Source organism: Cercospora beticola, chromosome 2 (genome assembly GCF_033473495.1).
Source record: "Cercospora beticola chromosome 2, complete sequence".
NCBI classification, from domain to species: domain Eukaryota; kingdom Fungi; phylum Ascomycota; class Dothideomycetes; order Mycosphaerellales; family Mycosphaerellaceae; genus Cercospora; species Cercospora beticola.
In genome coordinates, this window is record NC_088936.1 from 2,601,577 (window position 1) to 2,626,512 (window position 24,936).

The 24,936-nt window shown below is 53.6% G+C and overlaps 9 protein-coding genes across 9 annotated transcripts; 1 reads left to right on the forward strand and 8 right to left on the reverse strand.

Annotated features, from left to right (window-relative positions):
- Positions 1 to 14: 14 nt before the first annotated feature.
- On the reverse strand, positions 15 to 2,801 carry RHO25_002955 (uncharacterized protein; the record flags this gene model as incomplete). The annotated part of the gene is made up of 4 exons (XM_023598495.1): positions 15 to 1,427; positions 1,498 to 2,225; positions 2,273 to 2,607; positions 2,692 to 2,801. 4 exons carry the CDS (start codon positions 2,799 to 2,801, stop codon positions 15 to 17), a joined length of 2,586 nt encoding a protein of 861 aa, XP_023455874.1.
- A 1,573-nt stretch (positions 2,802 to 4,374) lies between these two features.
- On the reverse strand, positions 4,375 to 7,538 carry RHO25_002956 (uncharacterized protein; the record flags this gene model as incomplete). Its single annotated transcript, XM_023598496.1, has 3 exons — positions 4,375 to 5,983; positions 6,059 to 6,998; positions 7,049 to 7,538. 3 exons carry the CDS (start codon positions 7,536 to 7,538, stop codon positions 4,375 to 4,377), a joined length of 3,039 nt encoding a protein of 1,012 aa, XP_023455873.1.
- Positions 7,539 to 9,159: 1,621 nt separating this feature from the next.
- On the forward strand, positions 9,160 to 10,107 carry RHO25_002957 (uncharacterized protein; the record flags this gene model as incomplete). The annotated part of the gene is made up of 1 exon (XM_023598497.2): positions 9,160 to 10,107. One exon carries the CDS (start codon positions 9,160 to 9,162, stop codon positions 10,105 to 10,107), a length of 948 nt encoding a protein of 315 aa, XP_023455872.1.
- Positions 10,108 to 10,506: 399 nt separating this feature from the next.
- RHO25_002958 (uncharacterized protein) lies at positions 10,507 to 11,609 on the reverse strand (the record flags this gene model as incomplete). Its single annotated transcript, XM_065602325.1, has 3 exons — positions 10,507 to 10,881; positions 10,971 to 11,485; positions 11,552 to 11,609. The coding sequence occupies 3 exons, from the start codon at positions 11,607 to 11,609 to the stop codon at positions 10,507 to 10,509; spliced, it is 948 nt and encodes a 315-aa protein (XP_065458397.1).
- Positions 11,610 to 13,086: 1,477 nt separating this feature from the next.
- RHO25_002959 (uncharacterized protein) lies at positions 13,087 to 13,332 on the reverse strand (the record flags this gene model as incomplete). The annotated part of the gene is made up of 1 exon (XM_023598499.2): positions 13,087 to 13,332. One exon carries the CDS (start codon positions 13,330 to 13,332, stop codon positions 13,087 to 13,089), a length of 246 nt encoding a protein of 81 aa, XP_023455870.2.
- A 23-nt stretch (positions 13,333 to 13,355) lies between these two features.
- On the reverse strand, positions 13,356 to 14,231 carry RHO25_002960 (uncharacterized protein; the record flags this gene model as incomplete). The annotated part of the gene is made up of 1 exon (XM_065602326.1): positions 13,356 to 14,231. The coding sequence occupies one exon, from the start codon at positions 14,229 to 14,231 to the stop codon at positions 13,356 to 13,358; it is 876 nt and encodes a 291-aa protein (XP_065458398.1).
- Positions 14,232 to 14,448: 217 nt separating this feature from the next.
- On the reverse strand, positions 14,449 to 14,940 carry RHO25_002961 (uncharacterized protein; the record flags this gene model as incomplete). Its single annotated transcript, XM_065602327.1, has 1 exon — positions 14,449 to 14,940. The coding sequence occupies one exon, from the start codon at positions 14,938 to 14,940 to the stop codon at positions 14,449 to 14,451; it is 492 nt and encodes a 163-aa protein (XP_065458399.1).
- Positions 14,941 to 15,756: 816 nt separating this feature from the next.
- RHO25_002962 (uncharacterized protein) lies at positions 15,757 to 16,299 on the reverse strand (the record flags this gene model as incomplete). The annotated part of the gene is made up of 1 exon (XM_023598500.2): positions 15,757 to 16,299. The coding sequence occupies one exon, from the start codon at positions 16,297 to 16,299 to the stop codon at positions 15,757 to 15,759; it is 543 nt and encodes a 180-aa protein (XP_023455879.1).
- Positions 16,300 to 18,415: 2,116 nt separating this feature from the next.
- Positions 18,416 to 23,338, reverse strand: RHO25_002963 (uncharacterized protein; the record flags this gene model as incomplete). Its single annotated transcript, XM_065602328.1, has 12 exons — positions 18,416 to 18,495; positions 18,551 to 18,610; positions 18,712 to 18,924; positions 18,978 to 19,439; positions 19,512 to 19,568; positions 19,624 to 19,689; positions 19,739 to 20,947; positions 21,001 to 21,210; positions 21,265 to 21,323; positions 21,372 to 21,408; positions 21,524 to 21,685; positions 21,760 to 23,338. The coding sequence occupies 12 exons, from the start codon at positions 23,336 to 23,338 to the stop codon at positions 18,416 to 18,418; spliced, it is 4,194 nt and encodes a 1,397-aa protein (XP_065458400.1).
- Between the last annotated feature and the right edge of the window lie 1,598 nt (positions 23,339 to 24,936).

Sequence of the window (24,936 nt, forward strand, 5' to 3'; positions counted from 1 at the left end):
GTGCCTCTTTGCAATCACGGCAACATATAGCCATCCGCATCAGCACCTCGGAAGCTGTGTCCAGTCCAGACATTCTTGATAGCCACTTTGTGACCATGAAGGTCGATGTCGCGTCGCACAAGATGCTGTTTCTTTTTCAACCCACGTTTCGTCAACTTGTAGGGCCGGCCATACATGTTGTCCGCCATACTTTTGAACCCTGTCCCTGCGACGCAGTGGTTAATGCCGTTGAACGCCGTGTCAGCGACTGTCTTCCACTGGGCGGTCATGTCGACTGCCATTTGAGGAGTGTAGAAGATTCTGCAATCTGCAGGCTCATATTGAAAGTGTAGCGGAACGTTCGAAGTGTCGTTTTGTCGAAAGCCGTCTCTTGCGTTGATGCCGCTGGCGAGTGTACGGTATAGTGCCAGGTTGTTGTATTTGCCAAAGATAGTGTTGTTCTGGTAGTAATCTCGTGATTTGATGTACTGATATTGGAAAGGCATGAGAGCGTAATAAAGAATCGCGCCCAAGCTCAGACTGTTGACTCCTTTGACGCCTCCAACGGCCTGTGTGAGGTTTTTGTTTGGTCGACCTCCCATGTTTATGAGTTTGACGCCACCTTGAGTTTTCATAAGCTCCGCGAAAATGGTGCACGTTGATGCACAGTAGCCGTCTGTCACGATGACAATATTCTCGGTTAGGAAGGGTTGTGTTGTAATGTTGGAGCGATTAGTGTAACCAGACACTTCAATGCCACCAGAGTTTATCGTGGTGAGAGTGTCGCTCAGGTTCCAGCGTTGCAAGCTAGTGTAGTTGTCTGCAGAAGGACCAAATATGTCTGGTCCAAACTTCTGATCCCAGCAATCGAAGTTGGTGTAATTTATGTTCACATCTGAGCGATAATTCCATGATGTTGCAACATATAAAAGGGCTGTTTCATTGAGGTCCAAGCTTCGGTTTTCGACTCGTCCAGAGAATTCGCTAATCTCTTGTCCAAGGATGTCAATAGCTTCGTGAGCGCGGTATCGATTTCCTCCATACGGAAGCACCTGAGGAAAGAGCTGTTTGAATAGATCAAACCCTTGTAAAATTGTCCCGCCACCGTTTGCTGAGACATCGATGATGAGCTTCGTTTTGTTTCTGGCCTTGGCTTCATTGATGAAATAAGTGTTGATAGCTTGAAAGGGGATCTGGTCTTCACCCGTGCCAAGGAAGGACTGGACGCTGAGCACCGCCACATCATTATATCCTTCACCTTCCAGAAAGTACCCTCCGTTCGTGTTGTTGCCTTCACGAATGAATGGAAGTGGAAACCCGGGAGCCGGAAGCGGTGGCGTAGCTGTGGCCGTGGTCGCGCTGACTGTTGAGTTGGAGGTCATGGTGGCGTTCGAGGTCACAGTGGGCGACACGGTGGTGGAAGAACTCGTAGAAGCCTGCAACGAAGTCTACAGATCAAGTTGTCAGCTAGGTTTCATGGGGATAGTGTAGTTGGAAGTGCTGCAATAATGCGCTTACCGCGATCTGGTACGCATCCATGAGACTTTCAGCCGGCGGGATGAAATACTCCTTGTAGATGTCCTGCCCACTCGTGATGTTGTTGAACGCTTGCAGTACCCGAGCATGATTCTCTCTTGTGATACAAGTGCCATTTGCAAAGGTCAGCGTAGTATTTGGCCCCGGGTAATGGATCCGTCCGCGACCTCCACCTGCGAAAGAGCCAACGCCACCGCCATTTGGGCCCAGAGCTACCTGGGCGAGGTTGTAGAATAGGCCGTTCCACAGCGCATCCCTATCTTGGAGACTTCCAATCTGTGACCAATCTAGCAAGAAATCAGTGGACTCCTGGCCGTCAATCCGGACGATCGGGCTGGGTTTGTAGGTAGCGTTGCCGGCAGTGGTTTCCAGGATATCCTCGTAGGCGAATATCTCAGGTATGGACATGCCATCCTTTGACACAGAGACAATTGGCGTAGTGCGGTAAAACGCGAAGATGCCGGTGATCGAGTCGGGAAAGAGGACGAAATGGCCATCATGTGTCCGTTGAAAGCACGTGTAGAGGTCGAGACCAAACTCATATTCGCTGAGATACGATCCGGCCTTTGCACAGTCATCGATTCTTTCGAATTCGGCCAGAATATCATAAGGTGGCTGGATCTTCTCAGCGTACTCTTTTGGTGGATCTTTGATCCACTGTAGGGTGCTCTGCCACTGCAAGTATGGACGAATGGAGTCTATCAGTGCAACTGACAAATCGTTAGAGTGGCAAGGGGCATGACCATTTGAGACATACCTGCTGCGGACTGATTGAACGGCACGCTGTTGATACACTCATATGCCAAACTTGCCCCCACAGTGGGAATGGCCTTTGGCTTCGTTGCTGACGATGCCAAAGCAATCAATCGAATACTCGCGCAGGCATTGACAGGTGTCGCAGACGAATTCAAACAGGTAGTGTTGGACCAAGGTGCTGAGAGCGAGCCAGGTGGATTTGTGATGGTAGTGAGGACGCTGCTGGTTGTGTTGCTGCTTTTCGTGTGCGTGCTGTTGCTCGGTCTCGTTGATGTTGCTTCTGCGAGACCCGGCAAGGACACAGGATCCTGAGAAGGCGTATAGACAGCGGGACCTCTGTGAAGCCATCAGAGTCATGTCATCATTGAGCAATTCGAATCGCAATTTGACTTTGCGCAATCAGCGCAACGCAAGACTCACTCCGGCCATCGTTCTTCCCAGTATCTCCACTTTGGTTCATCCTTCGCTGCTTGTGGTGCAGCATACGCTATAGCAATGGCTGCAACAGCGAAGGCTGCGATTCGCCACATCACTTGTGGAAGAGAAAGTCGAACAACGAGGCCGGGCGATACAACTGTGGCCGACAGCGTGGAACCCAAATAGAGACTCTGCAAGGATGGTCGTGCAATAGTATCAAGGATGGTCGAGGATGATTATAAGCGCCAAGGAAAGACAAGCAGGAGAGGACGCGGTGGGCGGGAGGGTGAAATAATGGTAGATGACGGTCCGGTACAGATAGACATGGCGTCTGGTTTGCTGGTCGTGATACTCTCGCCCTCACCCGTTGCGCGCATGGTCGTGCCTGAGTCGGTAGTGTTGTCACTGCCGTCCAGCTTGGCGGAAGCGAGAGGGGCAAGGCACGCGCACGTACAATCATCTTGTATCTTGTGAGGTGGTGCCGCAGCACGCATCGCATCGCGCGTGTTTGGGAGTCGGCGGTGCCATTGTTGGTGTGTCGGTGCGTCGGCGGTACACATCTGGCGAGCGCCGAGCGGACGTTTGGTAGGACAAGCGCTCGTACGCTCGCGGCCGCGTATTCGGCAGCCAGTCGCGTGTGATGAGATGCCCCCGTCACTGTCACGGTTGGGTGCGGTGATGAAGTTTGGATAAACACGCCGGGAAGTCTGTTGGTGGTGCCAAGACCAACATCCGCCCTCTCCGGAGCGGACCTCCGTAACTCCGCCTCATCATCTTCGTCGCTCTTCCCCGCTGTTCTCTTCAGACACACGCTCGGAGGTACGTGCAATTGCCATTCCCGTGCCTGACCGCATGCTCATGCTGCTGCTCAGTGCCACTCCAGGTTGCCCTGGAACGCCACAAGTTACGCCAGCGGCAACACGTCCCTCATATGACTACAGCGTTAGTCGGCTGTACACGCTGAATCTTGCGTGCAGAGCAGTCGGGTCCGAGCTGGAAAGCGCCACCTTCACGCCTGGGAAGCAGCCCGGAAGGTCGAAATCAAGTTTGCCACAAGCCCCCTCTGGTATAAAGCGCTTTGACTACTTCCGCTGTTGGCCGATGAGTCCTTCGTCCGTAATCACTGAAAGACCAGGGCTTGAGATTTCAGATTGATCCAGTAGCACATTTTTGTGCCAGGAAAGAAGCATCTGCAACGACCATCTTTCCAGCGCTACGTCGACACAGTGTGCGGCCTGTGGGTATAGCCAGGACAATGACTGCGTCGCTTCGCTGGTGCTTGCCAAAGCAAACTTCATCTCCGCCCATCTCCGTTTGTGTCTCCTGAGCACAGATTCATACCACGTGTGTCGAGGTAACAGTGCTACCTTCTGAACCTGGTTTCCGGAAGCCGAGAAGCAGGCCATGGTCGTGCGAGCAACACTTTCCTAGGCACGATGCGGTGATCCCATGCGAGCCGCGTTGTGCTCGGCTAATTCAGCAGAGAGAGAGATGACCAAGCGCCCTGCCGTTCAGCCATGCGGAGTACTACTTCGAGGGAAAATGCAACTGCTGCGTCTGGCTGAATGTTGGAGCAATCCAAGGCACAACCACTCGATTGTGTGACACATTCACGGTTTCAAAATATGTGCAAGTTGCATACAATCTGCTGCCATTTTGTACTGATATCAGCGAAAGTCAAAGCGCTCAAGCAACTCTGAAGCTTTCTGGCGGGCCCAAATAGCTCGGCTTCAAGCCACCAAGATCCACCCAAGCACTTCCTAGAACTAACGCTGGCTCCAGTGCCCAGATCGTCAGCGTATGTTCTCCGGGACCCGAATATGCGAATGTCAAAGTGTTCTTCCATGCCATATCCGCAACAGCTTGCAACCAGCCTTTCGGGTTCTGACCATTGGGCTGATCGACTACAGGCTGGACAGTTTGGACCTCTTCGTCGTCAAGCTGGACGGCGTATCGAAGCGGCCGTGTTGGATTCGTGTTGAGAGAAGGCGTAGTGAGTATCGTGATATTGGTGCTGTTGATGCCTTCAGTGAAAGTGTAGAGATTGTATCGCAGAGCAGGGCCAGCAGCAACGTCCTGCGAGTTGGCCGTGACGTTCGACAGCGTAACACCGCTGCCTGTCTTTGTGAGGCTAGGGATGACTTCGTATGTGACGGCATCGGAACTGTTGACAATCTCGCTCCAGTGCTCCAGCTGGATCGACAAGACCGAGTCACTCTCTACGAAGCCGTTCGTGAAATCATCTGGAATTCGAGTATTGTTAATGTTGAGCCATAGCTGAGGCATGTTGAACTGCGCGCCGTACAGAGCTTGCTGAAGGTATTGTGTGGAATTGTCCTCCGATCTGGAGATGTTGACCTGAACAAGGTGATGCACCTCATCAGGGACGTTCTCCCAGTCGACATTGACCCAAACACGGACATCTGGATCCTCAGGAGCCAGAGAGCCAGAGCTCTGCGAGAAGTTTAGCCAGGTCGCATTGGCACTTATGGACCACTCAAATGGTAGCGTGCCAACCTGGAAGATGTCGATCCATTGTGCTTGGCCGTAGCGATTGTAAGGATTCATGGTCAGCGCATTCGAACCTAGGCTGTGCCAGCGATCATCCCCAGGGACTGAGGCATTTGATCCTTGAATGGCAACCTTCATGTCGCCGACAAGCGAGCGCTCCATACTGGCCACGTATCTCAATGGTGGGAGTACCTGTCTCATAGGCTGCTGCCAGTAGGAATAGCCGATATGCGTTTGGTCCATCATGTGATTCCATTTGCCGTCGAGCAATTCGTGATATTGCTTTGTTAATTGCTGATCCTTCGTGAAAAGCTCTCGAACACGATCTGCAATGTCGTTCGCGCTGTTGCGGCCCTGATCTGCGTACAAATTGTTGAGGGCGGCAGAAATCATGATGTCGTGGTAGTTGGCTCCGGCCGTGACTGGATGGTAGACCAGTTCGAAGAATGCCGGCTTCGCATCATCTGATAAACTGTCATAGATGGCTTGAGCCTGGCGTTGAGCGTCACGCCACTCTTCGAGGACGCGATCTGCCTCGCTGTAGTCGAGGATGCTATATGTGCTAGGATCCACCAGTTCGAATTTGCGGCGGCTCGATAGCTTCCCGTAGGCGTACATCACCTCGGCAGTTTCTGCAGCCACATCTTGTCCGAACTCACGAGCTGCCCATTGTTGCAGGTATGCTGGTGTACTGTCCTTGTCGAATCGTGAGATATCGTATGCCATGTCGAGAAAGTGGCTGATAGGTAGTTCCACAGGCTTGAGATCTCCAACATTGACAACCCTGAAGCCTGGTTAGCTTTCCTACTCCCTAGTGCGTAGTCTCCTCCATTTTCAAGGAACCATATGATCAACTCACCAGATTTCTCGCGCCTGCCTCTCATATGCGAGCCTCATCTGCTCCCAAGTCTTGGTCAACTTGGTCGTGCTGATCCACTTGTAGTTTCGGGGATCGCCGACGTAGTCAAAGTGATAGTACACGCCAGCTCCTCCACTGCGTGCCGTCTCATTTCCAACAGGGAGACGCCTGATATTTCCATAGTTGTCCTCAGCCCAGAGCAGTGTGATATAATCTGGGACCTGCATTCCTTGTTCATAGTAGCCCTGAACTTCCTTGTAAAGACACCACAATTGAGGCACTGTTGACGCGTCGCCATGGAACCTTTCCAGAATCTCAGTCTGAGCAGCAACGACAGCCTCGAGTAGCTCGGTCTGGATGTCATCGCTGATGGGAGTGTCGTGATACCCTCGCATGCCGACAGTGACTACATTGTCGTAGTTCTGGCTTCGCTCTATGCCGTCGACGAAGAACTCGTATATGGAGGCGTTATTGGTACCCCAGAACCACTCGCCCTCGCCGAACTCGGTCCACTCTTTTGTTGCCCTGGTCATCGGTTCAGTGTGTGAAGTACCCATGACGATGCCATAGTCGTTGGCAAGTGGCTGGGTCCTCGGATCGTCGACATTAAACATGCTGTTCCACATGGCTGGCCACAGGTAGTTTGCTCGTAGTCGGAGCAGCAGCTCGAAAACGGTTGAGTAGAATTCAGCGTTGAAGCCGGGTCCATACTCGCCCGGTGGGAAATTATCCATGATCCAGCCAGTGAGGCCTGGGGCCTCATCATTGATGAAGATACCTCGATACTTGACAGACGGCGGTCCTTGGGTCACGGAGACGTTGCTCGCGTAGATTTGATCATGCTTCTGGCCAGGGGCATCTGCCCAAAAGTGCCAAGGCGAGACACCAATTTGTTCGGAGATGCTGTAGATACCAAAGATGGTGCCACGCCTATCAGAACCTGTGCAATGTGAGCTGTGGATGTATGGTGCGCCAGGAATTCTCACAAACCTGCGATGACCAAAGCCTGCGCTACATCGTCGATTGGGTTGTCCACGAGAACTGAAATGTACGACTCCCAGTCATCCTGTATCTCACTGACATCGATGACACCTCGCTGAACCAAGTCGTCGATGACGTGAGAGTGGCCAATTGTGCCTGCAATGACCGTTGCACCAGTAGCAGACGCGCTTTCAAGCTCGAATGAAGTCTTGTTGTTGACAGCCAGGATCAAACTTGTGTTGGATCGACCTGCTTCGTCTCCGGCGACCAAACGTAAGCCACCATTGCTTCCTGTTACGCGACCAAAGTCTGCGGCAAGGTCATTGCAAGCCTTCAGCACGCCTGGAGAGTCGTTATCAGCACATTGAATTTGAGGAGAAGAGCCCGGAGCAGCCAATTCCAAGCCGTGCCCTTCGAAATTGATCGTGGCCTCCTGCCAGATGGCCTGAGAAGTGGCCAGAAACGCCGTCAACGACAGGAATCGATACCGCCCCATCATCTTAGCAAATCGACAGGTCGCTCACCGTGGTATCACACGCACAATATATACTGCGGCATTCAGCCTGCTTCATGGCTTGCTGAACGAGGAGATGGCGAACGTATTAACGGCTAAATCGTACGCCGAGACCTACTCATTAGCGACAGTGAAGGCTCTGCCGGCTTGACTAGATCTTGAACCTGCGATACCCCAGATTTAAAGTGCCGATCACCAGAGAGGTAAGTGGACAGTCTCCAGAATCAGGCTTGTGACCCCCATATCCCCAGTCTCGCCAAGGCGTGACTTTAGCCGGCCAGGCTCAAAAACGGATACAGCACGAGCTGTTATGGCAGTGGCTAGACTCCAGGCGAGATGCCCTCTCCTTGGCAGCAAAAGGCTGCTCGATCTAGGTTGCAGAGTCATTCAGGTCTTTAGATCCTGGGATGGAATCCTGTGACAACTGTTCCATCACAGGGACTTCGCCGGAGTTCTGGATTGAAGCAAAGGCGTTCATGCATTGAATATGTGATTATTGGCCGTCCTGGGTGGTTCCGAGTGCTGCGAGGCAGAACGAAATTCTGCAGCCGTTACGTGAAACATTGTCACTGTCAACTCTCAGGCGTTTGAGCGTCTTTGCTGCCTTTCGAACAAACTACGCGTCTTCGTGCAAATAGTAGCGTGCGAATTTCGCGAACGTCGTCCCATTGTTCATGATTCGGCTTGAGATGCTATGCTACGGACTGCCGCATATTTTCTGTCCTGACTGGTGAGGTCCAGCATGACGGCGACAAAGTGATGTCCCGTGCCGTTGTCCTGATCGCGTTCCTCGTGTGAGAGGCGCAGCAGTTGCAAAATAGAAAGTCAGCAGCATCGGCCCGCGATCCTCCGAATGTCCGAATCATCGCGGACGCGTCTCCCTCTTTGCCATCTGCCACCACTTCTCTTGTCACTGACAAAGCGTACCATCAGCATCCTCGTCCGAACACGCATACGAGAGACATTTCTGCACCAGCTCTTGCAATGGCGGAGTGCTGTATGCCAGTCTGCTTTCGGATATCCTGCCGAAACAACATCAGCAGCCTTCGGCACTCGCCATCCACATACCGATGGTCAGAAATGCCACATGCGAAAATCCTGAAGCCTCACGCAGGCGCTTATTGGTCCTGTTCCTGTGACGCGTCGGAGCTTCATCGCTGACGCCGTGTTCACTGCCTCGAAACGCCTCAGCTGCGTCCCAAAGCAGCATCGGCTTTAGGCCGCCAGCCACAATTGACAGGGGTATTCGCTGGAGGATACCTTGATACGAAGCCTCACCAGAAGAACCACCATGGAGAGTCAGCGTGACATCGGCTTCGGTGTACAAATATAAACCCCTGCTCTTTGTATAGAGATGACATGCTGCAGGCGGCGTTGAGAACGAGTGAGTATATGAGCGCTGATCTCTACTAGGAGCAGATTTCTTGCACAGTATCATAACAGCAACAAGAAATCTTTCCTACACACACCTTCGCTTGAGTGGTAAACATCAGACACTCGTTTGATCTGCCTGAAGCAACGACTTGTTTTTCTTCTTTTCGGACAACGGGACGAGACATTCGCTTGTGCTACCTCTTTTCCTAGGCGAAACAGTACCGATCAAATCATGCAGACTTCATTAGCGGTGCTGGCTCTCCTGAGCGCTGCGAATGCTTTTCCGGGCGGCCGGCATGATGGGTACAGCAATTTCAATACTACGAAGGTCGTCGGAACACAATCGTCGGGTTCCGCTGTCAACACAGGGGCAACTCCGACTTCAACATGTCTCGAGTCGAGTATTTCGAGCAGCTCTGCATCGACGGCCAGACCTCACTCATACGGCACTGGCGGTGCTCCATGGCAATATCACCCTGGTACCGGCGTTCCATCTCGACCACATCCATACTACACAAGTGAAAGCCACAAGCCATCGGCTTCTGCGACGGCACACATTACTGAGACAACGATAATACCCATCACGAAAACGATCACGAGCCATGTCCCGTGTAGCACCGAGATCACCACCAACGGCCAAAGCTGGTGGAGCACATACCTCACAGCCTCCTATTACACGACCAGCTACGTAACAACGTCTACAATCGTTGCACCACAACCAACGACAAAGCCTGCCACGTGGTATGGGGGAGACTCGACTTTGAATCCGCATCCCGCTCCATGGCATGAGCAGTGCCCACCGCAAGCTACAGTCACCGAGACAGTGACCAAATACATCAGCCTGCCGTCACCGAAGCCTGAAGAGCCGAATCACCCCATGACTACGAAGACTTTGACGTTGACTCTTGATCATGATCATGTCACAACCATCACGGTCTCATACCCGGCACCATCAGCTGCACCTGTGAAAACGACCAAAGATCACGTTCTGCCACCATACCCAACCAAGAGCAGCAGCAAAATCCGAGGCCAAGCTCATCCTACAGGTGGCTATCCCCATGGAACTGGGATGTGGACATATGCTACAGCTTCAGGCACTCAGCCAGTGGCAAGTGGCTACGGGCTTTCGAGTTCAAGCACCGTTAGAGCGGGCAGCACCGGTGCGCCAGGGCGATATTGATTCAGAATTTCCAGCGATCGGCTATAATGATGCATGAAAGACACGTAACGGACCAGACATAAACATCAGCATTCGCAATGGCGTTCAACAGGAGGGCGGGAATGACAGGACGAGAAAAATAGATAGAGTGTATCATAACACAATGTAGTAATCAAAGATCTCTTTCACTAGACTACAGGATGTGTCATCGTTATGCGCTTGAATGTAGGTCTCTCAGGCATGAGCAGACTGTTGAAAGCAGAATCTCACCAGCCTCGAGTCTCTTTCCACCGGCAAATATGTGCACTCGCCCACGACCAATACTTCATTCTTCCGCATATCAGCAACCATTTCGCCGACAAATTCGCAAAGTTCTGGGATCTGCGTATCTTGCTCGAGTAACAGAGGACTGGTCAGAGTCTAGTCTTTGGAAGATGGGCTGTTTGACTCCGGTGCGACGGCTGGAGAGACCACTGCCGCGATGGGCATCGACGATGACTTGCTTGCATTCTCCTTTGCGAGCGCCGCTAGCTCTTCTTCATCAATTGGAAACATCTGTCTGACGCGGCCGTAACCATACTTTGGACGGGGTTGGGTATCTTTGACTTGCACCTTGGTCTTATCTTGCTCGTCATCAGAATCAGTGCTCAGGGCGTTGATCTCAGCGGCAAGGATTTCAACTGAGGATTCGGGTCTGCTGACTGACTGCGCTGGCTTCGTCTGCTTCTTTGTCGAGGCGTCTTCGAACTGGTGCTTCCGATTTGGCTTCTGTTGCCACTCTTGTCTGGGCTCCGACTTTGAAACTTCTGTCGCCTCGACTTCTGCTTGCTACGACGCTTCCAGGGAAGCGTGCCAGCTGGATCAAGGTTCGACTGGAAACGCACTGAGCTGGATGTTCTTGGCTCGTATTGATCACTGCTTTGCTGATCGTCCCAGTCGGTCGGCTTGATGACTCTGCCTTGTGGCGCCGTTTTGACTGCTGTGGAAGGTGTGAAACGCATGGAAGAGAGCTCTTTGGGCAGTTTCGGCTCAGTCGAAGGCTTATCCGTAACAAAAGCAATCTTCTTCTCGGCTGCTGGGCTCTGCTCGTGATCCTTCACCTGTATCTTTTCCAACTTCTCGATCGATTTCTGCGCGAGCCCCGAAAGACACGTCGGAGCTTGCGTCAACAGTGGCGTGTGCTCCGGTTGAGATCCCTCATTGCGCTCGAAGGTGACGATATTGGAGCTCGTTCCGAAAGCAGGGTCAGACAAACGACGAGATATGAAGCTTGAGTGGGTGGTGGTGGTCGATTCGGATGACGAAGCGACGAAGCATTTCAGCGCAGTCTCTTGTTGCTTGCCGATTGCGAGGAGAAGCGATTTCAGGCGGTTATTGGTGAGCGAGGCACCTTCGTACTCTGCAAGAGTCAGCGTTGCCGCGTGCGCAAAGATTTGTGACTTATCTGTTTGAGTCAAGGGCTCACTGCGCGTCGCGAGCGTAAGAACTCTCTCGAATGGCGGGGCGTCAGGTTCGTTTGCCATGGTCGTGGGTGTAGTCGGTTACCTGAAGTCAGTGGACAAGAAGCGTGCTGTGAGTAGTAGGGAAGTAATGTGACCGCCACAAATTGTGTGCAGACCGTGTGTTGTTGAAGAAGAGAAAGGAAAGGAAGAAGAATGAGCGCGTGGCCGCACTCGAATATCGCACTTGGCGGCGCTAGTGCGCTAGCACTTTTGTTTGCTCGACCTCTTTCTAGAAGCAAACAGAAGCCAGGCAGCGAGGTTGTTGCCTAGCTGAGCCTCGCTCAGTTGAACATGTTGGAAGTTCACTGGGTAACACGGCTGCGTGGAGCTTTTGCGCCTCGCGTTGCCGGGCACATGTCTACTCAGGGGTCGGGCTTTGCGGAGCTTCACTTCACTTTGAGTAATAACGACTGCCTCACATCCTCGACTGTTGGGAAACCCGCGACCACACACTCTTCGACCAGTGGCCTCAGTTCATGTCTCCAACACATGCAACGTTCGGGCACGGACATAACCTTCGCTTCGACAACAAATTGGCACTATGGGGCGTGCATTCGTAACAAATTTGCAGTGCAATCACGCAGCCCTGCCAAGGTTCGTCTGGATCTCGAGTGGCTCTGCAAGACGTGAGTCTCCCTTCTTTGTATAGCCGATCGCATACTTTCCGAGCAGCGCGTTGTACTCGAAGCTCGTACGTGAAGTGATTGACCGTCAGGCAAGTCTCTGGTGAGTGGCACAGAGAGGATCGAACAGCCAGGTACGGGGTTTCCTTTCCGTCAGGCATTTCGGTTTGGAATTCGTTCATAGCCACGGATTGAGTCTCGTCTTTTGCCTGTGTGTGAGGAACATAGACAGCTGGAACATCCTTCTGCAAATCGAGCTCCTTGGCCCAGCGCGGAGTTCGTGCAGGGTTCGGCTATTGTACTTTCCTGAGGGTTTCTCGGTTCACGAGCATGGATCCAGCACATGCCAACTTGAGGAACTAACCCAGGTTGGTCTGGCATCAGTGCTTTGTGTTGTGCTCACGACACCAAATCTCATGTCCAATCGTCCAACTCAGAGCCCTGAAAGAGAAATTGGGCTGTCGGAATGCAGCATCCCACCATGGCTGCATGCAGTCGAAGTCGAGATTGAGGTGGGGGTTGGCACTCTGCATTGACTGGCCGTCTTCCCGTGGGAGCAGAATGAGAATTGTCCCTCGCAGAAAGAATTATGCATTGGCGATGCAGTGTGTCGTTAGCGTCTCATCAGATCATCAGTGTGAGGCATGTTGACGCGCACCGAGTCTCGGAAAGATTTCTGCAGGACCATGTGGACGAAGGCTAAACACGTTGGCAGTGAGAGCCTTCGGGAAATCGGGGAAATATGCGCAAGTACTTGGGTCTCGATCAGATCTCTGCGGCGCGATCTTGCTCGGGGCTCGGCAGGTTGGCGCTCAACCCTACATTGCTGCGGAGTGAGATACTTCGGCTTGCTGAGAAACAGGCTTCTTCGATGGCTACATGCATCCGGAGTTGAGATTCAGATGCGGACTGGCATCTTCCATAGACTCATTGTCCTTCCATGGATGCAGGTCCGGGATGACGCCTCGGAGAATGAAGTATGCGTTCATACTGATCGACGTGCGCAGCGTCTCATCAGTGTAGGAGTCGATCTTGAAAGAGAAGCATGCCTTTCCCTCCTTGTTTTGCGTCGATGGTAATTGGCGTCCACGCTGGATGGTGACTTCACGGGTCGCTGTCATGGCTACTAGAGGTCGCCATGGCTCTACCATGGTGGCGACGGTAGTGTGGACGTGTGGATCGACGACAGCTCTTGGACGGCATACAACATGCCGTCGATTTGTGTATGGGTTTGCGTGACGTTGCGTCGACTCAGTTTTGTCGTTCCCTTACCTTCCAGGTGCTCCATGAATCTGTCGATAGTCGAAACATTCCCGAAAAGCCGCTCTAAAAACTTACGGAGAGGTGGATGCGAACGAGTCATAACGACATGAAATCGACCGTGAATAATCTTACGCATTGGCAGTCCCCAATCGATCATGAAACGGATGCGCTCTAGACTGTATTTGCCCAGTTCCAGTGCTTCAATTAGCCAGGCAACTCGTTCGCATGTCGGAGAGACGTATCCGCTGAGAGCGGCACATATTTGCCGTAGACTGACATCCTCGAGCGCGTGATATGCTTCATCGCCCTTGCCATTGGCTATGAGATCGTCTGCGCCGGTGGCCCGCACCTCTTGTTGGCGGTCGGAGCTCAGGTCGGGGATCATCTGCTCGTATGAAAACGGATTGACGATGCGACCGTTCGCCAGATCATCGCTCTCAGACTCACTTGCATCATCATGGCTGAGCAGACAGTCTGTGGCATTGCGATCATCGGTGTCTGAGGTCACTGGCGCACTGGCCGATGATTGTGTGAGGTTTGAAGCATCGAAATCGAGATCCCGGTCGTTGTCTGTCTCTGACGGATAGCCCTCAAACACGTCCTGTACAACGCCGCGCCGCCGTCGGAATTGGCGAGTAGCTGAGCGACGCTGATCTGTTGTTCTCTTCCTCATGCGCCTCTTCCGAGTGTTGACAACTATGGTAGCCTCGTCGCTGTCGCTAGGAATCTCGATGACTTTTGACTGCGAGATTGACATGTTCTTGCGCTTTCTCGTCGTTGCAGGGATCGCCAGGGACCGCGACTCGTCCTCTGGCTCACTCACATGGGTGCCGAGACGTGGCAAGAAGCCGGTCGATGGAGCAGTAGAGTGTGCTTGTAGAGTGGGTGAGCGACTTCGTCCTCGCGCGGCGCTGACCGGTGCTGGAGAAAGCATTTCTTCATGCCGGAAAAGAGAGATTTCATGGCGAGAAGATCTAGCTTTGACTCGGTCTGAAGACGTGGTTGGCTGCGTGAAAGTGGTTCCTCCCGAGCAGAGGGAAGACTTGATCGACTGGACGATGCATCTCTACGGGCCAGAGCGACCTCTGTGTTTGTACAGGAGGGGCGCGAGGACCGGCAGGAGGACCGTTTGCTTGAGCGGAAGACCGATTTGTCCGTGAGGCAGAAAAGCTGTCTGCTCTACTGGGAGGAAAGATCTTGCGTGTAGAAGCTGTCGTTGTGGTATGCAGACTGTCAAACACGTCCTTGAAGCCCTCGCGCAGGGCGTCGATGACCCATTCATCGTCGTTGATATCACCGAGAGCAACGATGCTGTTGAGGAGGTCGGTGTCCTCCTGTGACATTCTTCTGCGTGATATTTTTTGGAGGAAGTTAAACAACTGAGGGTCTGTTTTCCTAAGACGCAAAATGGCAGCCGAAGGTTTCGCCGGTGGTGGCAGCAGATCGTCTTGGAGGTGGCCGTCCATGCCTGCTCACAAGGCTTCAGAAACACACTTGTCGTCAGTATTGTCGCGTTCGGAATGAGCAGATGAGCTTGTACTTGCCACCATCGCGGATGAGATGGAGCGCCCGTGGCGCGTCACTCCATGGGCTTCAGTGCGAGCGCGCTCTAATGATGCGAGCGTATTGATGTGGGTTAGAGGCAGTGCGAATGTCATCCGCGGCGCGCCATGCTGATAGGTGGTGAAGGGCGCGAGAGAAATGTGGCTGGTCGCTGGTCGGTGGTCCTTTGACCGGCTGCGTCAGGTAAAAAATGACTGGCAAGGGTTGCGTAACTGTAGCGTTGAGGTATTGATATCATGTCTGTTGGTGATGTGGTTCCGAACATGTTGGTGCGATGGCAGCAACGTGAATGTTCGCATTCGGTCAGGCTCCCAGAATAGGCAGTCGCGTTTCGCGGGGACGCGCGACCTCACTGGACCCTTTGCATCATTACTTTCATGTGCTCTTGTTGCGGAGAAGACCGCCGTCAGTTTCCTCGACTATTGTTTTGCGAATTGGAAATATCGGACAACCATCAGATTCATTGCTATAGTTGTCTGAATCTCGTGGCATCGCTACAGCTATGGGAGCCTCATGGTCTATCATTCTTGCCTACCTCGTTCGTGCAATCATGTCTTCTTCCAGACGCCCGGTTCTGCATGGCGTATCGTCTCTTGTGGTCACAAGTCCCACACTTCATCGATGAACTCACGTAGCAATGTCGCGACCTTCCCGTCATCATCCTCGAGCATTTCATCTTCGCCATCGGCAAACATCTCCATGATACTGTTTACCTCATCCTAGATCACTCGTTGTGGCAGTCTTCGGGATCCTGCATGATCAGAGTACTTTTTGGGGCCCCGACCATCTCTAACCTTGGCTTTCTTTCGATAGAAAGCTTTGCCGAGAGCGAATACGCGGTTCGCAATTTTGACGATGGCGTTGCTCGTCGATGCGTCACGGAATATACCAGCTTCCTTCTTTCTCGTTGCGAAGATCAGTGTGACGTCTCTGCTAGCGCATAAATGGAGTCGTGCTCCCATTTCGAAAATCAGCATGAAGTCCCAGAAAGTGGGTGGGCGATTTTTGAAGGACAACCCGATGCGGATCCGAATGCCCGGAGCAAGGAAATCGTCCTCAGATGCGCGGCCCAACCACTTGCAGTGTGGGTCGGGATTGTTCGTGTTCGAGGCTGGAAAATGCGTGTGAGCCAATGCCCACTCCAGATCCGTGCGATGGCCTTTGCGGTTGCCGAGCGCGAAGTGGCAGAAGAAATGGTCCTTCCCATCCATCTCGCAATTGGCGACGTGTGCGGTCAAGAGATCGTTGTATATGACCCTCATAACCGTATCATATGAGCGGCCACATTGGACTTGTGTGATGCGGCGCGGAAGACGGTTTCCGTCCTCATCTCTTGGGTATTCCAACACTGCTCTCTTGACGATCGAATCGGTGCGGTTAATATGATCAACGACAAGATTGCTCAGCACCTAGCGCGGAGTCGGATCCATATCACTTGGCTCCCACACAAGGATCACCTTGAGCTTTCATTGACCTGAAGGGACGAGTGTCGTCGGCAGTGTAACGAGCCTCTCTTCCGCCTCGGTAGGTCGATCTTGCTCTTCCTCCTGTGGAGCGGTCTCGGACGCGTCACAATCCTTCCGCTATTCCTTCTGGGGTAGTTGGGATGGCTGTGATGGCATGGCATGTGCCTCTCCCGGGCCGCGTCTGTTGAAGAGCATATGGTAATTGTTTTTGGATGGACTGTGGCAGCGCCAGACTTTGCTGGCTTTGGTGTGGTGATCGGTGAGTCGCTGAGCATCACACCTGTGCCTGGGGCCGGCACAGCCAATCTTGCGGTCTTTGGCAGAGAGGCTTCGTCGTCTAGTTCGGGGTTTGGATCCGAGCGCTTTCGGGTATGCGCGAGAGATGCTTTGGATGGAGTGCTTGGAGGTGGCACCATGCTTTCCGTTGCGTCTCGATTGACAGATGGACGCTGTGCGCTATCGTATAGCTCCCAGATGTGGCCATGTGGCCTTGCGTGAACAGGTTCTATAAATTCGCATGTCGTGTAGTGCTGCTCGCGCTGAGAGAGATCTCCAAGCTCGCTTTTATTGTCGGGATTTCTCGTTCCCGTCATCAGAACTTTCGTCGAAGTCAACGACGACTGTTCTCGAGGCGTGTTCTAGGTGTTCGAACAGGAGCGCTGCGGGACCGGATGAGGGTATCGCGCGTTCCGCTTGAGTGCCCATATCGTCTACATCGTCTATGACAACGATGGTCGATGCATTTGAGTCGGCAGCCGAAGTTCCACGAACAGTTGTTCGAGGCTGCGTTGGAGCTGAAGGGAAGAGGTGCTTGAAGCCAGAGCGCGAGTCCTCCACGACCCATTTGTCGCCGCACAAATCTTTCAGACTCAACGTGATCTGTCATGGTAATTATAGGCGAAGGAAGCGACTACGGGCTCACCGATGAGGACGGTAAGAGTCGGCAGGATGAGCGCCATTCGCGCCAAGGTACTGTATGCGGCAGGTGAAATTCCGTGGCTTCCATCTCGCAGAGATCGGTGAAAGGAAGCAACGATGGAGACGTGTGCTGGAGGTGCAGATCTCCATCATCTGGAGCAATGGACATTCGCAAGTTCAAGTTGGGAGATGATGAAAGGCATGCTGTGCTGTTGACGCGTTCGGCGACGCGTCGACGCGTCAAGTTGGGAAAGAAGACGACGTGTGCTCGGCTCCGATTCGGAGCCGAGTGCAGTAGCCACACATTGGGTCCGATGAATGCAGAACACGAGGACGATGTTGACCATTAGGGTCTGTGGCATGCGCGAATATCTGCGCTGGCATCAGGGAGCGACCTGGAGACAAGACAGCTGACGAAGTGTCACGAAGAGTGCGCAAACGAACCAACACGAGATGCATGTTGTCCAATTTCATTTGCCTCTTGCAAGGCCCAAGGGTGCGCATGGGGAGCAGCCAGGCCAAGAGAAACAGAGGGAGTCCAGAGCGATCACTCGCTTCCGCACACCGTCCGCACATTCGAGCCACGCAGCTTGAGAAAGCAAATGCAAAGCATTCGGAAGTGGCAAGCAGAGAAACGAAATGCAATCTCATCCTTCATCAACGCGATTACATTAATCACCCTAAATACAACAATGTAAATTGTCGCTTTGCTTTGTGTGTTGTGTACGAAATGAAAAACAGAGATGAACGAGCCCGAAAGCCTCGAACTATCCCAGCATAGCAGCGCGAGATACAGCAGAGCAACCAGAGCGAAGTCTCTTCGTGACCTTGTCTTGTCAGCTGTCGACGAGGATCCAATTATTAGGTCCGCTGCGAAACAGTGTCAGTTCTTGCTCCTCTTGATTTCGGGCTTGAAGGATTCGCAGAACATAGAACTTACGTGCTACTGTGTCTCTGAAGCTGCTGCTGGGTAGGCTCGGTGTCTCTGAGTGGTCTAGATACGAAGGACTCCCAGGAGACCAGCGCCACCGGCGCCAGGAGCGGGGGCCTGGTTGTTGAACGGGAAACCAGGTGCTGCAAACGAGGTCAGCTTCCATAAATCGTCATCATGAAAATAGTCGAGACTCACCGGTGATCGAGTTCGTGTCGAGAGGCTTGTTGAATGGGAAACCTGCTCCGAGGGGGACCGCTGTTTCATTGATATTAGTAAAATGTGCGAGAGCGATAAGCAGATTTGATTCTTCCAAGTGAAAGCTGTGTTCAAAGTCGGAGTGCTCGATAATGACTTACGAGGAAGGCCGTATGCAGGTGGTGGCGGATACGCAACGGGAGGAGGAGGAGGAGGGTACGCAGCTGGTGGAGGAGCGTAGGAAGCCGGTCGTGGCGCTGGCGGTGGATAGCTCGGCGGTGGAGGCTGAGGATAGCTTGGTTGACCGTAGCTCGGAGGTGGCCTTTGAGCGGGAGGCGGAGGGTAAGCTGCGGGAGCGTTGTTTGGCAGTCCGCCTGCAATTTATATTAGTACTGTGTGACTTCGGCTCTCACGTCAATCGACGTACCGTAACTCTGTGGAGGCACTGGTGATGGTGGGAAGCCGCCCTGCTGAGGTGGGAAGCCCTGACCAGCACCCTGTTGAGGTGGGAAGTTTGGCATACCACCGCCTGGCTGTTGCTGTCCGGGGAAGTTTGGAGCACCTCCCGGCTGTTGTCCTGGGAAGCCTTGGCCAGCGCCCTGTTGAGGTGGGAAGTTTGGCATACCACCGCCTGGCTGTTGCTGTCCGGGGAAGTTTGGAGCACCTCCCGGCTGTTGTCCTGGGAAGCCTTGGCCAGCGCCCTGTTGAGGTGGGAAGTTTGGCATACCACCGCCTGGCTGTTGCTGTCCGGGGAAGTTTGGAGCACCTCCCGGCTGTTGTCCTGGGAAGCCTTGGCCAGCGCCCTGCTGAGGTGGGATGCCTTGGCCAGCGCCTTGCTGAGGTGGGATGCCCTGGCCAGCGCCTTGCTGAGGTGGGATGCCCTGGCCTCCTGCAAGCATGCAGTTAGCATACGATCCAAATAACTAGACACGCTCACGTAGCACGAATAGCATTCAAGTACCTTGAGCTGGTGGCAAGTTCGCACCACCATATCCGCCCTGTGGAGCTGGCATGTATGCTATAAGATATGTCAACATCGTCAATTGTACACAGATACTGAACAACGGTCTTACGCTTAGGCTGAGATGGTTGCGCTGGAGGAAGGTTTGTGGCACCGTACGATCCTGGCTGACCTGCTCCTGTGACAGTCAGTACAAGTCGTCATACGACAATGGTCACTACGCTTACCGCCTTGAGAGCCGAGTCCTTGTGGTCCTGCGCCTGGAGGTCCTTGACTTCCTGCTGGGCCCTGCATCTGTCCTTGTCCGGGGGCTTGACCGAATGGTGGAGCTTGGCCCATGCCATTTTGAGATTGAGGCATTGCGTTTGGAGGAGCACTGAGGCTGCCAGAGGAGCTTCGACCACCGAAGCTACCATCAAGGCCTTGGCCGTTGGTCGGCGCTCCCATGCCGTTTGGAATTTGAGGAGGCATGCCATTGGGAGGAGTGCCTTGGCCATTGGGACGGTTCTGCGGGGGAATGCCGTTCGGAGCACCAGGAGCACCGGGTGCGTTGCCCGAAACACTCTGGCTTTGAGTACCATAACCTCCAGAGCCTCCCTGACCTTTGCCGGACCCAGGCATACCACTACCACTCTGGGGAACGACTTCGTTGTTCGCGCCAGGGCCGTTCTGAGGAATGCCATTGTTAGCTCCTGCTGCGTTCGGGAGCTGACCGCCCTTCGAGCCCGTTGGGCTGTTTGGAAGGCCACCCTTGCTTGCTCCAGGACCGCCATTCTGAGCGCCACTGTTGGTAGCGCCAGGACCGCTGCTTTGCGGGACGTTATTGTTCAATCCGGGTGGGGTGTTCGGGCCGCTTCCAGGCCCGTGTTGAGAGTTACTCGGTCCAGATGCGCCATTTGGAGCGCTTCCGGAGTTTGTTGAAGGAGGGCCTTGCTGCTGCTGCTGTCCGTTCGATGGCATTGGGGAGCCAGATCCTGAATTGCCATAGCCTTTTGGCTGAGACGGCTGGGCCGGAGGAAGGTTCTTGGACTCGTACGATTGTGGTTGCGGAGGCTGGGGTTGCGGTTGCGGCGGCGGAAGGTTCTTGGCCGGATACGATGATGGAGGCTGCTGAGGCTGAGGTGGTTGAGGCTGCTTAGGTTGCTGAGGCGGTTGCTGAGGCTGAGCGGGCGGGAGGTTCTTAGACTCGTAGGACTGAGGCTGAGGCTGAGGGGGTGGTAAGTTCTTAGACTCGTAGGACTGAGGCTGAGGCTGAGGGGGTGGTAAGTTCTTTGCACCGTATGACTGAGCAGATCCAGCACCAGCAGAGCCGCCCGGAGCGGGAGCCAATGGACCTCCTTGAGCTGGACCGAGAGCGCCAGGATTCATGGCGTTTGCAGCAGCTTGAGCAGCAGGATTCTTTTGCGTTCCTGGTCCGCCATTGGCTTGACCGGCACCTATGTCACGTCAGTCGAACCCATGAGGTCAAAATCCGTGTGAAAGCGCATACCCGGAATGTCAGAGATGCCAGGAACGATTGGAGGCTGGCCATTCATAGCTTGAGCTGCGTTTGCATTCGGAGGCATATTTGCCGATGGAGGCGCATTCAACGACTGAGGTGTGTTGTCCATTTCCGAATCGTCCATATTCGAAGCATCAAGTTGCGAAGCATCCATTGGAGATGCACCCATCGGCGAAGCACCCATTGGCGAGCCAGAACCTGCTCAGATTAGTGACAATTTCATACCGAATGTTGAAAATGCCATGCTCGTACCTGGGATCTGCTGAGCTGTAGACTTCGTGCCCCAAGCGCCAGCCTCTGCACGGCGTTGGCTGTTTCCAGTCAGTAGTGATACTTTGTGTGAGTCTGATGGAACTTACAAATTAGGAGCAGAGCCAGAAGCACCAAATCCCTGAGCTATAGAATTGTCAGTATCATGATCGATGTTTGGAGCTCAAGTGATGCTTCATATCGGAACATGATTGAGAGTGAACACAGCGATGTAATCCGTGCGTTACGAGTCTGTACTTACGAGCTTGACCTGGCATCTGTCCTTGCTGCATCTGCGATGCACCGAACTGTTGAGCAGCCATTTGGTTAGGATCAAACTGAGGCGATCCATATCCGGCGCCGTCGGCCTGTTGTGGCCAAGATGGCGAGTTCATAGCGTAGCTGTTAGAGCCGCCAGATTGGCCTGAAGAAAGTCAGCACTTGAATCATGAAACAGATCGAAGGAGTGATGGCGCTGTAATTGCAATGAGTACTCACCTCCAAAGCCGCTTGGGCCCGTCGCGCCTTGTAGACTCGGTGCACCACCCATGCCGGGTTGCTGCGCATTCTGTGGAGGGAAAGCAGAGTTGGGCTGAGCATTCTGTTGAGCGAGAGAACCGCTCATGCTGTTTGGACCCATCCCTCCTGGACCCATGCCAGGTTGCTGAGCACTCTGTTGACCGAGGGCGTTGCTCAAACTGCCGCTGCCTGGAGCCATGCCGCTTGAAGCGCCGGATGGACCACTCATGCCGTTCTGTGGAGGCATCATTGAGTCCATGTCATTCTCAGAGTTGGACTTGGAAGCGCCAGGCATGCTATTCTGAGCGTTTTGCTGAGACTGAGTGCTTGGAGCGCCGTTCAGCGGAGTGGGCGGGCCATGCTGAGATCCAGGACCGGACGCACCCTGTTGAGCGTTCATGTTTGGAGGTGGAACCGTTCCTTGGCCCTGGCCTTGTCCTTGTGATGGTCCAGTCGGGGGCTTAGATGGGCTTGAGCCTGCATTTTGCTGAGCAGCTGGAAGAGCGGCGCTCGCGCCGTACCCAGATGGTGCCTGAGGGGACGTTGGGGGCTGACTGTGCGGCGGAGAAGGTGGCGTATCCTGTTTAGGCGACGTTGGAGGCTTCTCAGTTGGCTTCTCAGGCTGCTTGTTGCCGCCGTATGGCTGTGCAGGAGTGTCAGGCTTCTTCGGAGTATCAGGCTTGGGTGGCGTTGGGGAGTCTTCGTGAGGCTTGTCAGGATGGTCCTCTTCACCATAGGACTTCTGCTTTGGAGTATCGTGCGTCGGTGGGGTGTCTTGCTTTGGCGAGTCTGGCTTTGGCGAGTCTGGCTTTGGCGAGTCTGGCTTTGGCGAGTCTGGCTTTGGCGTGTCTGGCTTTGGCGTGTCTGGCTTAGGTGGCGTTGGTGGTGACTGCTGAGTCGGCTTCTCCTCGTAAGACGACGGATGATCACCTCGCTTGGAGTGACGGACAGCAGAAGTGGAGCAGGTGAAACCGTGCTCAGGCGCGGCCTCTTCATCTGCCCACGCCTGAAGATCTGGAAGCCAAGCCTGGAACTTTTCGATCTCGCCAGCGCCGTTGAAACGCCAGAAGGCGACTTGGGAGAGCACGATATCGTCGTTGGAAGTACGACGACGGAGAGTGCGGTGAGCATCGGACGCAACCTTCTTCTCCTCGGCTGCGGGACGGAAGTAGACCAACGAGGAAGCAACATCAGGGCAGTCTGAGACAAAGTCGACGATCTCGGCCTCGTATGTTCCCTCTGTGCTGGCAGCGTTGATCTTTGGAGCAGGAGCCAGTGCAAAGAAGTCCTCGATCGAATCTTCGAAGTCTGCGAACTTGCCGTCAGGATTGACACGTCCAATCGCGTCGGGCGCGAAGAGGCCACGGACTGCCTTCCTGCCTTGCTTGGCCGATGCGGAGTTTGCTGGAGAGACAGTCGAGTCGTAAACCGACTGAATGGCCTTCAGATTGCGCTGAAACCATTCTGGCTGCTTGTTGCCATCCTCACCACCCTTGGGCAGTGCAGAGGCCACAGTGGCCAAGCATAACAAAGAACGAGTGACAGTTTTGGACACCATGGTGTTGGCTCCAAAACGAATGTAGAGCAAACTAAACGAGTGTGAATGAAGGTGGTCCGCAACAGCGGTTGTCGGTGAGGAGAAAAGACCTTCTCTCAGGAGGAATCTCTATATATCGCAACGTGGGGCTGCCAAATGCTGGCATTTCGCTTGCATGCCCTCTAATCATGCTTGGGGCCTTGGTACGAGGTAAGATTACTCTCCTGAGCTTCGAGGGTTCATACGCCATTAGCCGTTATGGGCGACCTGGCGAACATACCAGGCCGCGCATCGAGCAAGGTGCACGGATGAATGCAGAAGACGATTATCGTCGAATCTTCTCTGACCCAGTGCTCGTCATGCCCTAATTCATGGTTCTCAAAGGAGTTGAGCATGGGTTTGTCTGTGCTGCAGCGGGGATACCCATATGCGGAGATGTTGTAGATGACTCCGCAAGACCGCATTAGTCCGCTGGCCGTTCTAAGCCAAGTTCATATCAAGCGGCATGAACAGTCAACATGCGCTCCTGATCAGCAGTCGAACAATCGACTCGTATATCACAGAATGGCTTGACACAGATGCTCCCAGACTTTGGGACCTCGGCAAAGAAGGCACACAACCTGCAGAGCTGCCCAGCTGGAAGCGTCGTACAGAGTTCATGTTCCTGCATTGGCCTGGCATATCAAATCTCGAGGATCCAGGTATATCGTGGACGATCAAGGATTTCTAGCTTTTGTGCAGACCAGGCCATCGCATTCCGTTTCCAATACGTCGCCCAGCGCGCAGAAAAATGCAAGAAATACTGTGCGGTTACTCTTGCCCTTGCGGCAGAGAGACTTGATCGCATGTCGCCAGCGTTCAAAAAAGATGACAACGGTTCGAGCGTTAGGCGTGACGTTCGAAGAAGCAGCAGCTAAAACTTAAAGTTTGCGACAACAGCTTCATCCATGTTCGCGGAAAGGCCTCCAATTGCTGTACCTGACAAACCCTGCGCGGACGCGCACGCGGGTGGAGACAAGGCATTCTCCACGAATAGGTACCGCATGAGCAATTATGTAAACCCAGCCCATAATTCATCTTGCTTGTCGATGAACCTCAACGTGATGCTGAGAAAGCGAGTGGAAGGGATTCGATATCGTCATACCGCCAATAGCCTCATTCATTGGAATTAGATGTGCCAGCTGGCAACAAACGGCGCTTGTACTGTATAAGGCTGCTACCCGACAGTCTCTCGTCGCCATCTTGTATTGCAATGGCGTGAGTGTCCGCTTTGCGGATGCATCGCCAAGCGCGACTGCCTGGCATAGCGCGATGCAGCATAGGAAAGTTCGAGCATTCGCTGACCGAGAGCTGGCTGATCATCAGACTTCCAGCGCTCAAAATTGTGCTGGTCCAAAGTAATGGACTTCTGAAACAGTGAAGCTCACGATGCCCATGTCAACGGCAATTGTGAACCTGACTCTTAGAACAACGGCTCGGCCCCGGACAGTATAGCTGGCTTCGGCATTGCACCGGCTTTCCAAATCTCCTCAGCATCCTCGATCGTGAAGCTGGCGCTCTCACGTTCATTTTGAGATGAGGTTTGCGACATCTCAATGGACGCCATGCACATTTTCCGT